Source organism: Xyrauchen texanus, chromosome 5, assembly GCF_025860055.1.
Source record: "Xyrauchen texanus isolate HMW12.3.18 chromosome 5, RBS_HiC_50CHRs, whole genome shotgun sequence".
Lineage (NCBI taxonomy): Eukaryota > Metazoa > Chordata > Actinopteri > Cypriniformes > Catostomidae > Xyrauchen > Xyrauchen texanus.
This window is the reverse complement of record NC_068280.1, coordinates 582,501-595,000: the sequence shown is the minus strand read 5'-3', so window position 1 is coordinate 595,000 and position 12,500 is coordinate 582,501. Positions and strand designations below refer to the sequence as shown.

Sequence of the window (12,500 nt, the reverse complement as noted above, 5' to 3'; positions counted from 1 at the left end):
AACTTTGATTTGGCTGTTGATTATAAGCGACTCGATTGCATCATTTACAGTGCATCATGGGAGTGGGCGGAGCTACAGAGCTCTTTCAAAATGCTTCTCTGATTGGTGGATCTTTCTTTAGGATTATGGGTAGTGTAGTTCTTCACCAGGAATCCTGCGATGAAGTTGAACTAACATGGCGTATACCATCGATTAACAACCTCAAAGCTCACGGTTGGTCTTAAAAATCAATCGGTGTATTCAGAAAATGAATGAAAAAAACATGCAGACTTTCTAATCACAATTCTATCCATACAAAAGTTATAAAAGTAATGGCGATTATTTCACAGACGTTGTTAGGCAAACAACAGATCTGCTTGTGGATAGTACTTCTAGTGTACTTGCTTCTAAGTGCCTTAAACGAAACTCTAAATATCTTAAAAAGATTTGATGCCACTAACCAGGCAAACTTTAGCAAATTTAGTGACTAGTTTTCCTTAAAATAGCTCATTATCAACTCTGTTCCTTGTGAACATGGCTCAACCTTACCTGCATCCGCTGCTGAAATTGCAACTTTTTCCAAGAGCTTTATCTCCAGGTCTGAGGTCTCAGTCGAACTTAGGGTCATCTTGGTCAGGGGCAAAGTGACCTCACCGGTGCCATCCAGCAGAGCTTTATACATGCTGATCTCATGCTCCAGCTGGACTTTGGTGCTCAGGAGCATCTGGTAGTCTCGACTCTGTTGCATCGTACTCTCACGGATGGACATGAGCTCTCCTTCCAGCCTGCCGGCCAGCTGACTCAGAGAGAAGATCTGAGTATGATACTGAGCCTGAACCTCCACCATACGCTGCTCCAGGTTTACTCTCTAGGGAGAAGACAAGAGTGAGGTTTAAAGAGCGGTTTGAGGAGGTCTGATCTCCTAAATTAAAACCCTCAAAAACAGGTCCAAACAAAAGGTTTGTGGGTCTTAAAGGAATATAGAATATATAAAGGCTCAATACAAGATAGGAGCAATCGACAGCATTTATGGCTTAATGTTGATTACACAGAAAAGTATTTCGATTCGTCCCTCCTTTTCTTTAAAAAAGAAAGGATCTGTGTTACAGTGCGACACTTTCAATAGCTGCTTTTCCAATATCGGGCCAAACTAAGGTGTGCCAGTGCGTGCCAGGACCAGTTGTGTTCCCGCTGTCACTTCCAGGGCTTCATTGTGCCTCCTTGGGGCTTTCTCGGGGCCAATGGCCAATTCCCTTTGGCTTGCCGATTACTCTTGGGCCAAACAAGGCCAACCGGGGATAGAGGCGGTTCAAGGTCAAAGGCGGAGTTTCGCCGATCTTGTCCGGAAATTTATTCAGCATACAATGGTACAGGTTTGGGGGGGCATGCGGGCACAGTACAAATCAGTAAAAACACATTGGACATGATTAGATAACATAGACGTGTGCTGGGGCATCATCCCGCTGTTAGAGGAGAGACCACTCGGAACACCATGGCAATTACAGTCAGTGTTGTTATTGCTAATTTATCTTGTTAGCTGGCTAATATTTTATAGATAACATGATACCTCTGTGAAATGGGTGAGGTGTGTGACGTTGGCACCAGGGTGGCATATTAAGGGTGGGACTTTGGGCAATGCTGTCGGGGTTATTGACCAGATGGTGGGAACGCAGATCGATTTTGGTCTTGCAGCTCGAGATCTGAGGCTATTGGCCCCGGCTGGCCAGTTGATAGCCCTGGCCTGCACTGGCCCGATAGTGGAAAAGCAGCTAATGGAAGTGAATGGGGCCCATTTTTGGAGGGTTTAAAGGCAGAAATGTGAAGCTTGTAATTTTATAAAAGCACTTACATTAATTCTTCTATTACAATGAGCTCTAAAGTTGATTTACAGTCGTTTTAGTATTTACATGTCATGTCGTCATAGCAACACAGATGTAAAATTGATATAACTTTGCACAGAAAAGGTTCTTTACTGTTCTTATGAAAACAATAATCATGTTAACACACATGTTGTTCACATGTATCTTGTATCTACTTTTGAACCAGTGAGTATTTTAACGTTTACGGATTGTCCCCATTCACTTCTATTGTAAGTGTCTCACTGGAACACACATTTGTGCTTATTTTAAAGAAAAGGAGGAAAGAGTAAATACCTTTGTGTGATAATCATATTTTCATGACAAACCTCTTGTGATGCATGTGCACACACTGTTGGACAGTGTTATTAGATAAATTAATAATCTAGTGAGAGTCTGAAACATATTTTAACAAGACTTTACTTTCTGTCCACTGTGATAAAAGTGTAATAAAAATATATGTGACTAAATTTTGCTGCATTTCTAAAATGAGGGAGTGTTTTCAAAAGTGCATTAGTTTTGTTGTGGTATTAACATGTTAATACTAATTTTGCAGGTCATTTGATATCACAGTTGTATGGTCGGGGCCATCACTAAAATACATTGGGCCTGGGACACCCTTCCTGTTTGTCCACGTCGTGATGCATCAGCTATAACAACACAACAGCTGTTGTACCTCCATGAACACGGTGTCCAGTTGTTTCTGCAGCGTCAGACTCTGTTTGCGGTTCTCAATGATTTCAGAACTGCCGCTGACAGCCGTCTCTGTGATAATCGCCACTTCTGCATGTTTCTTTTCCACCTGAACACAACCGCAGCAGGCTCAGTAAAACATGGTAAAACCGTGTTTTAAAAGCCATGTAAAACCATGTGTGCTCGTACCTGTTTAGTGTACCAGTTCCCTGCCTCTTTCCGGTATTTCTCGATGATCGCCTCATACTCGGATCGGATCTCGGCGAGGATTTTCGACAGGTCTGTACTTTCCACCGACATCAGGTCCACCGTTACTGTACCTGCCATCTGCCCTCGCAGCGATATCATCTCCTGAATGACCACAGATCAAAGGGCAGAGGTCATTTTCTAACTCATTCTCTTGATACGATGTAATGAGGACAATTATGCACATTTATTTACAATACAAGTACATTTTAAACATAGATTCAAACTGCTGCCGAATGATGTTTTAAATACAAATATGAATTGTGATGTTTCCAGGTGAAAGGCTCTTAAACGGTCGTCTTATAGATGTACGTGTACCTCCTGGTGCATTTTTTTCATGGTGGAGTGCTCCTCACTGAGGATCTTATACTCCTGCCGTAACATGGTGTTCACTGAATCGTATTCTTTCTTCAGAGATCTCAGATTGGCCAAATCTCCCTCCACAGACTGTCTCATGGCCAGCTCTGTCTCGTACCTGCAAACCCCAGTTAAGAACGCTCAGTTGCACGCTCATGTACTATATATCAGCAACGTCATCTGGAATATATGCTTATCTTTGGAAGGATGTTGGAGTATTTCTTTATTGGAAAACAAGACAAAAACACCAAGAATAAGATTTGCAGTGTTGAAGCCGAACTGTATTACACAAACTTACTTCATTCTGAAATCGTCCGCAGCCAGTCTGGCGTTGTCTATGTCTAAAGCAACACGTGAGTGCTCTGGAATAAGAACCAGAAGCTGGAACAGAACAGTTGTGGGTTATTGTGATTCATGTAAATATAGGGAAAATTGTTACGGGGCAAAATATGTCAACTGATGCGAACACTTTTGAGAAATCAAGATGCCTTTCTGAGTAACAAATTAAGATCATCCTTACACAAAATAACCCCTTCCGGAAAGGTTTAACCATTTCCAGTTCATTTTGATCACATTTGCTCATTCATAAAATCTCACGTATTCTATAAACAAATGAATCTCCATTATTTCAGTCTGAACACACATTAAACATTCTTCATAAATCAATTCCCAAACTTGAGCCCCTTCATAAAGAATACCCTAGTAGCAATTTGAAGGTCATGGGGTTCGATTCACTGGGAAGTTGGGCTTACAAATCAGATGTTGGAAAGAAAACATAGCAATACCTTCTCCCGGAGTGGCTTGATCTGGATTTGGTAGGGCTCCAGATTGTGGCTGCTCTGAACTTTGTTGAGGGTGAACGTTCTGAGCTTCTCGTTAAGCTCGAGGTTTGTTGTTTCCAGACGCTTCACCTTCTCCAGGTACATCGCAAGACGATCGTTCAGGACCTGCAGCTGCTGTTTCTCATTGGTGATGAATGACAGGGTTTCTGCGAGACCTCCTCCACTCATCAAACCAGCCATGAAGGAACCTCCACCCCAATGCCCACCAGACGAGAGAGAACCTCCAACCATCCTGAAACCAGCCGAGAGAGAACTTCCACCTCCCATCCCCATCCCGGCCCCAGCACTAGACCCCAGACCCACCGCAGCGCTGCTGCGCAGACCGCTGGACATCGCCGACTGACTGTATACCTGCCTAAACCCCCCTTCAGCACCTGTTCTGATCCCGCCATAGCTGCCAAAGCCGCCAGAGCCGCAAAAGCCACCGGAGCTTCCAAAGCCGATGGAGCTGCCAAAGCCACCGGAGCTGCCAAAGCCTCCAGAGCTGTGAGTGCGGCCACTAAAAGATCTCCCGGAGAAATGCTGAGTCATGATTTAGACAGAGTAACTCGTGATAATGATATCAGCGGAGAGCACCAGGTGTCTGTCAGGCTTTGGTGATGTAAAGAAAGGTGGCAAAGCCTGTGTTTTATAGCCCTCTCACTCCGTCAGTGAACGGCCCCTGAGAATAGGGTGGCACAGAGCGGTTTAACTTGCTTAAAGGGAAATAATGGTATGCAAATATCACAAAAGTACTTTGATGAAGGAACATGAGAAAAGAAAGATGTTCATTGTGTATAGAAATGTACCATTACTTCTATGTTCCCCCACAACACCTTGTATTGACATCCTTTGGCAGGGGATTAAGCCTTAATTAGGGGGGTCAGACCCCCCCCTCCCTCCAACCCCCCCCCATAATTCGCACCCTGACACACCAAAACATTTACTTTCTTAATCAGTAGTTTTGTCTCATTTTTCCAGTAAAAACATTGAAACATCCAAAGAACCAGATAGTTGAATCAAAATTGCATTATTCTGTATTTTACCCGATTGGCAAATTGTTATTTCATGTTTTCAAGCATTAAATAAAAGAAACTTTCTTAAAATGAAAAGCTCTTGACACTTCGAGTAAGATCGCTGGAGGAGGTTTATTCTTCGGTTCTCATCATTAATAGTGATTTCACAGTCACAGCTGATTAACAAGGCAAATGAATCATTTGAAACATCTTATGTACGAATTAAGCAAAACTATGTAAATGATGAAGTGTGTGAAAAGTGTTAATATCAGCGTTCTCATCAGCGGGTGTAACGCCTCCCTCGGCGCTCCCTTTGGCCTTTTGAAAAACACTTGGAGCAGAACTACATATAATGTCAAATATTAAAATTAGGATCCCAAACAAATCAGTAAATGTAATTTTAAAACTCTATTACACTTGCATGTTTGTTTTCCTCACACCCCTGTAGGCATCAACATGGATTATCTATATTCAAATAATGAAACACGCACAACAGTCTCTAGAATTTACTCAGAATGGGGTCAAAAACACAAAACACATCCAGTGAGGGTCAGTTCTGTGTATGAAACACTTGATGAGATCAACAGAGAATGGTTAGACTGGTTTGAACTGGTAAAGAGTAACTCAGATTTCTGTTCTCGGCTGACATAAGTGGAAACCGGCATGGTCTTCTGCTGTTGTAGCCCATCCGTCTCAAGGTTCGACATGTTGTGCATTCAGAGATGATATTCTTCTCAGCTATTACTATTAGAAAAGATATTCTTTTATGCACTGCTGACACATGATTGGCTGATTAGAGAATCACATGAATAAGTAGGTGTACAGGTGTTCCTAATAAAGTGGTATAGTGTATATTATATACAAAACATTAGAGTTGGAGTCATTTAAACAGCACTGAAGACACAGAGACTATAGAAGTTAAATGTTAGAAATAATTTTATTGGCCTACATGTTCATTACCAGACAAAATCATCATCCATGGAGTATAAAAATAACAAACAAAAAACACTCGCACACACAGCGAACAAGTAGACTTGTGGGATGTGATGCAGGTGTCAACAATAGCTTCTTTTCCACCATCGGGCCAGAGTGAGCCAGAGCTATGCACACATCAGGACAAGCTCCAGCGGCAACACCAAAATCAAACTGCATTCCCACCATCGGGCAGCACTGCCCTAAAACCCGCCTTTAATATGCCGCACTGGTGCCAACATCACGTACCCCGCCCATTACACAAGCAAGAGGGAACCTCAAGCTGAGGTATCACACACACACACTCACACACACTCACACACACACACTCACACACACTCACACACACTCACACACACACACACACACGCACGCACACACACACACACACACACACACTCACACACACTCACACACACACTCACACACACACACTCACACACACTCACACACACACACACACACAAACTCACACACACACACTCACACACACTCACACACACACACTCACACACAGTTGTGTTTCCATGTTTTATGGGGACTTTCCATAGACATAATGGTTTTTATACTGTACAAACTTTATATTCTATCCCCTAAACCTAACCCTACCCCTAAACCTAACCCTCAGAGAAAACATTCTGCATTCTTACATTCTCAAAACACATAATTTAGTATGATTTATAAGCTGTTTTCACTCATGGGGACTCACACAAATGTCCCCACAAGGTCAAAAATTTCAGGTTTTACTATCCTTATGGGGACATTTGGTCCCCACAAAGTGATAAATACACGCTCACGGACACACACACACACACACACACACACACACACACACACACACATAAACACACACACTCACACACACGCACGCATACTCACACACACACTCACACTCACACACACACACTCACACACACATACACACGCATAAACACACACACTCACACACACTCACACAAACTCACACACACACACTCACACACACTCACACACACTCACACACACACACACACACACGCACGCACACTCACACACACACACACACACACTCACACACACACACACTCACACACACTCACACACACACACTCACACACACACACTCACACACACACTCACACACACACACACACACACACGCATAAACACACACACTCACACACACGCACGCATACTCACACACACACTCACACTCACACACACACACTCACACACACATACACACGCATAAACACACACACTCACACACGCATACTCACACACACACACACACACGCACACACACATACACACGCATAAACACACACACACACACACTCACACAAACACACATACACACGCACACACGCACAAACACACACACACACACACACTCACGCACGCACAAACACACACTCACGCACGCACACTCACACACACACACACACACACACACACACACACACACACACACACTCACGCACGCACACACACACACACACACACGCACACACACTCACACACACACACACGCACACTCACACACACACACACACACACACACACTCACACACACACACTCACACACTCACACTTTGCTCATGCAAAAAGGGGGTGTGGCTTTGAAGCTCAAAGCATGTCTGTGGGCTTTATCATGATCTGTTGGGTCATTCAGAGAAACAATATGATTACAGATGAATTATTTGATTTCATTACAGATATTGTTGAGGGTTTAGTGCCGGTAAGGTGTTTATTTTGAGGAATGGCACTTATTGTGGTATTTCTTTATATAAATGTGTTTATTTGGGATGTTTAGTTTTTTGGTGGGAGTGGTTTATGTCTGTGGCAGGGGCTTGTTTTGGTGAGATGGGATTATGTCTGTTGGGGTGGGTTCATATATGTGGGAGGAGTTTATTTTGGTGGGAGTGGTTTATCTCAGTGGGAAGGGGTTGTTTGGGTGGGTGTGGCTGATTTTTTGGGTGTGCCAGGTTTCTTGCAGTGCCACAGCTGGGCGGGGATCGTGAAAGCGTCTACGCTCATGCTCAGGGTTCGAGACGGGAGTGCATTGAACTGCTTCCTGTCGGAGCTATATTTATAAATGGCCTCCACGGCTGAAGAGGAGATGGCACGAGGGCCAATGCCACAGAGCCGCTGCAGCTCCCCTGATTGGCCGTCTAGAGTGTAGACCGCACGAAACTGGCACGTGGAATCTCGCAGGAGAATCAGGAAGTGACAAGCCGAGCTCTTCTCCATCTCCTGGAATCAGAAGATCAGACTGTGAGGTACAGAAGCCTGTGATGAGCAATGTCTGTAGAGAAAGAGTGGCGCACCTCTATGATTTTGTTTTTCTGTGATTCGTTGACTTTGCCTGCAAGACAGCAGCGTGAGAGAGCGTTGTGAATGATGAACTTGTTGGATTTAAAACTGGGTTCCTTAAACAATTTAGGACCTGAAACACAAGATTAAATGTGAACAGACCAGTGGAGCAACAGAGCTGAACTTCCCTGATCCCTGACCACAATCAGAGTTAGCTGTAACTGATCAGACGGTTAACTACATGATTACTGAGCAGACAATTTTCCTGTAGCGGACATTCAAATATCTCCTAAAATACCGTAGACTTACATTAAGTTACTCTAACACAGTGGCGCCTGCAGCTGTACGGCCGTATGCACTGAGCGTACCACGAGTGCTCCGATTGACCTGAGAAACCTTTACTCTCAGAATATTTCACCAGTCATGGAGTGGTGGTGGCGTAGTGGGCTAAAGCACATAACTGGTAATCATAAGGTTGCTGGTTTGACCCCCACAGTCACCACCATTGTGTCCTTGAGCAATGAATAATTTTTTTAGAAACTGCCAAACATTTAAAGTCTTGTAAAATCTTAAACTAACCTCTTAATCTGCTGTCAAAATCACGCTGTTCGTCTTGACAGACTGTCCTTTTCAAGCATCGGTATTATTTATGATATATCCACTTTATACTCTGCACTAGATTTACTGAGGACAATTGCTTAGTGTTTTCATATTTCCATCGCACGGCACTTTTACCAGTGTATTCTGGGATTGAAGCTGGAGACGAGGCATTGGAGCCATTGTCACAGTCTTTCTCTCTGTTCTGATTGGCCGGCTGGCCTGATGACATCACCCTTGAGGGTGAATCTGATTGGCTTTGGAGTTGTGAAGAGAGAGAGAGAGTAAGGATTTAAATGAAGACAAAAACAGTATGGAGGTATATATCTATAGAGTACAGTACACTACCATGCTGGTTTATCAGCTGGTTGGGATCCACCATTCTTCTGGTCAGCTGCAGCTGAGTGAGTCAACACAACTGAGTTAGGGGCACATAAGTGAAACCTTCTAGTCCAGTGAATCATTTCTGCCCCACTAGCAGCACCAAACAGAACTGTAAAAATGATGATTGTTCTCAAACAAGTTTCAAACACTCAACCTGTCTTCCATTGGTTGTCATTGGTAGTCCCAACCTGTGTTGGGGAGTAACTCTAAAGTGATGCTACTAGCATAACTACATTTTTCAGTTGTTTTCAAAACAGTGTACCTTTTCCAGTAGCAAGCTACTTCATCCAACATGTAGCATAAGCCAGCTGCTTGTTCTAATGGGTAGCTTGACTGCACTTTATCTACTATACATTCTGAGGAGCTTGTAGCTTGGCGAACAGTTTCATAGTAGTAACCCGAGCACTGGCCTCGCCCCAAACTCACGCCATTGGTTAAGGCGATTCCATTTGGTGCCACAAGTGGTGCATTAAACAAAATTACACACTGTAAGTACTTTGATGTGTGTGTGATGTGATTACCTGTACTCATCTTCCTCGGCGAGAGTGTGCGAGCTAGCTCGTGGTTGTTGTGCGGTTTGTGTGCAAGTTGTTTTTTGCCACTGTGTTTTGCTGGTTTCTGTTTGAGAATCTTTTCTAGATCCGCCATGATCTTCAGCTGATGACGGTGTTCATATTCCGCCCGTGTGAATGCTCCCCAATGCAGGGGCGTGCCGGGGGCCGTGGCCTGAGTGGGAAGGGGTGGGGTGTACGATATGGTGGGTAGCGACTGTGAAAGAGGTGGAGTCTGAGAAGGTCGCAGGTCATCTGAGGAAGACTGTTGACTGTAAGAAGAAGGAGATGTCAGTAAACCCAAAGAGCTACACCTGAGAACAGATGGGTGAGCTTAAATATGCGTTTGGGGAGATATGACTACCATAATTAAAGCTTGAATCCCACCAGATGTTGCATTTACCTGAGGAGGTAACTGTAGCAACAGTCAGCTGCTCAGATTAGTATCAGATGGTACATTGATTGAGAAAACTTTATTATAGTGATGATATCGGGAAAAAATACTTATTATATACATGATATGATATATAATAGATGGATAAATATAGCAGTTGATATATTTAATTCCCCTTTTAGCCAAATAGTCAATTTCATTTGTTTTACCCTCAATCCCCAATCAGTACATTCTCATGGTATAGCACCTTTTTTAACCTTCACCCTCACACTAGCCAGCCATTGGGAGCAACTTGGGGTTCTTGCCCAAGGACACTTCGGCATGTGGAGTCATGTGGGCTGGGAATCGAACCACCAAACCTGCAATTAGCAGCCGACCCGCTCTACCAACTGAGCCACAGCCACCCCCACATTCCTATTGGTCCTTTGTTTAAGCAACACTTTTGCTCACAATATGATTGGATGCTTCTCAGGACCTTTCTCTGGTTACATATTCACACACCTTCATTGTATAATGCGCTCAGAAAATGACCTATGTAATGATATGAGGTGGTGTATTTGTGTGTTCTTGCCTATTCTCAGGGTCTTGTCCGCGTTTCCGTCTCTTGATCTCTTTCGCTCGTTTTTGCTGTCTTTCCAGCAGCAAAGCTCTTTTCTGGGCCATTTCCTCATCCGAGAGACCCTCCTCCTGAACAGACACAAACTTACCCCGTTACTACCACAAAATCTCTACACATCATCAACCAAAAACATGAACACATTTACACACCTTAAAGAAAACATCGAGCCCCATTTGGCTCTCGCTCTCTGTCTGGTCACTCATGGAATCGGATGAGAATATTTCTGGACCTTGTTCTAGATCTGTGTCGTCCTCCAGTGTTCCCGCACCCTCAGTATCCTTCCTCTCGTCTTTCACGGGAGCGCTGCTGAGGAGAACGTCACTTTCAAACGAACACTCCGATGGGGCACCTGAGCTGCACCCACCTCCTAACAGTTCAGCTGGGAGTGCAGATGGAGGTCCGGCCTCCAGCTCCAGGGTAAAGATGGGGGTGTGATGTTCGCTGGAGCCTGATTCCGAGGTGCTTTCATGGGCCGGAGCAGGTTGCTTTGGAGAGTCCTGTGGTGTGCATGGGCCCCCAAGTCGTAGCGAGGACGAGGTCTGCACTTGACACTTGCTCGGAGACACTCTCCGCAGATGGGGGAGCATGTCAACGTTCTGTGGGGGAGTTAGAACACGCTTGATTGGCTGGAAGCCAAAGTCCGTGGGGCGAGAGGGACGCTGTCGTTTTGGGCTCTTGGGAGCAGCATTACGGGACTTGCATGGAGCGGATAATGCAGAGCTTTGGGGAGATCTGGGTGTGTCAGAAGGTTGTCTCGATCGTGATGGAGATCCAGAGGGTGAAATGATATGGGTGGAGTCTCTTGGAAGATGAGGGGGTGTGGCATGGGGTGTGGCAGAGGGTTTGGGAGTGGCTGGGATGATCCATGCCTTACTAGACTGAGGCCTCTTATTTGACAGGCTGTTTTTTTGAGAACTCGTGCTTTTCTTTCCCATGAGCTTTTGTTGTTGTTCTGTAAGCAGCTGCATGTCTCTCTGCAGGGTCTGGAGGGCAGAGCTCAGCTTAGCCACCGCCTCATTGTATTCCTCCAATGGTGGCTCTTTTCCCTCCATTTTCTTGATTTCAATAGAGAAGGTCACCTGTTTCTCCAGTTTGGGAGGAGCAACAACATCACTGGGGCTCTTATTTTGCTCCCCATCCTTCACTTTCCCCTCAACCTCTTTCTTCTTTTCCTCCTGTTTCTCATTGTCCTCCTCCTGTTGAAGCTGATGCTCCATTTGGGTCAGTCGTTCATCCAGACTTAGGGTCTGACTGTCATCTTCCACCTCTTCCCCTTGTTTCTTCTGGAGCTGAAGGAAGGCAGTCTTGCCTAGCCTTTGTCTGTGCTTGGTAAAGATGGCTTCAATTCGTCTCTTCTGAGCTTCTATTGATCTGCGTTTCTCATCCAGACGTGCCCCTAGCTCTTGCGCCTCTGCAGCCCCAACAGGACACATCCCTGCAGGGCTGAATTGCTCCTCTACGTCCTGGGACCTGGAATTGCTGGGAGATTCTGGCATTTTCCTCCTGCGCTCTGCAAAACTTGTAATTCGGCCAGCCTTGGGGCCGTTGGCTGGGCTTGGGGAGGTTTTGGGGAAGTCTTCTGATGCGTCAGACTCTAGACCTCCATCAAGAAGCACAAAGTCGTCTTGTGAACCTATAGGTGGTCGTTTGACACCACCTCGGATCCTGCTGCTATCAGGCCCTCCTCCCATTGGCCGATACATCATCCCTGACCGACAGG

General features: G+C 44.9%; 2 protein-coding genes across 3 annotated transcripts in view; both read right to left on the bottom strand.

Annotated features, from left to right (window-relative positions):
- Window positions 1-4,586, bottom strand: part of wu:fk65c09 (keratin, type I cytoskeletal 19) — a 5,790-nt gene extending 1,204 nt beyond the window's left edge. The window contains exons 1-6 of the mRNA XM_052126143.1: window positions 3,917-4,586; window positions 3,430-3,512; window positions 3,093-3,249; window positions 2,718-2,879; window positions 2,512-2,637; window positions 529-847 (exon numbers count right to left, since the gene is read on the bottom strand). Of these exons, the coding sequence (XP_051982103.1) occupies window positions 529-847; window positions 2,512-2,637; window positions 2,718-2,879; window positions 3,093-3,249; window positions 3,430-3,512; window positions 3,917-4,504 (1,435 nt within the window). The 5' untranslated portion in view covers window positions 4,505-4,586. The remainder of the gene's footprint in view (window positions 1-528; window positions 848-2,511; window positions 2,638-2,717; window positions 2,880-3,092; window positions 3,250-3,429; window positions 3,513-3,916) is intronic.
- Window positions 4,587-6,675: 2,089 nt separating this feature from the next.
- The window catches only part of LOC127643399 (calmodulin-regulated spectrin-associated protein 3-like), a 14,167-nt gene continuing 8,342 nt past the window's right edge, over window positions 6,676-12,500 (bottom strand). For both annotated transcript variants that reach the window (XM_052126093.1, XM_052126094.1), the window contains 7 exons: window positions 10,930-12,500; window positions 10,733-10,848; window positions 9,738-10,039; window positions 9,181-9,232; window positions 8,971-9,089; window positions 8,250-8,368; window positions 6,676-8,175 (listed from right to left, as the gene is read on the bottom strand). The exon at window positions 10,930-12,500 is cut by the window's right edge and continues 329 nt beyond it. In XM_052126093.1, coding sequence (XP_051982053.1) covers window positions 7,855-8,175; window positions 8,250-8,368; window positions 8,971-9,089; window positions 9,181-9,232; window positions 9,738-10,039; window positions 10,733-10,848; window positions 10,930-12,500 — 2,600 coding nt within the window. In that variant the 3' untranslated portion in view covers window positions 6,676-7,854. The remainder of the gene's footprint in view (window positions 8,176-8,249; window positions 8,369-8,970; window positions 9,090-9,180; window positions 9,233-9,737; window positions 10,040-10,732; window positions 10,849-10,929) is intronic.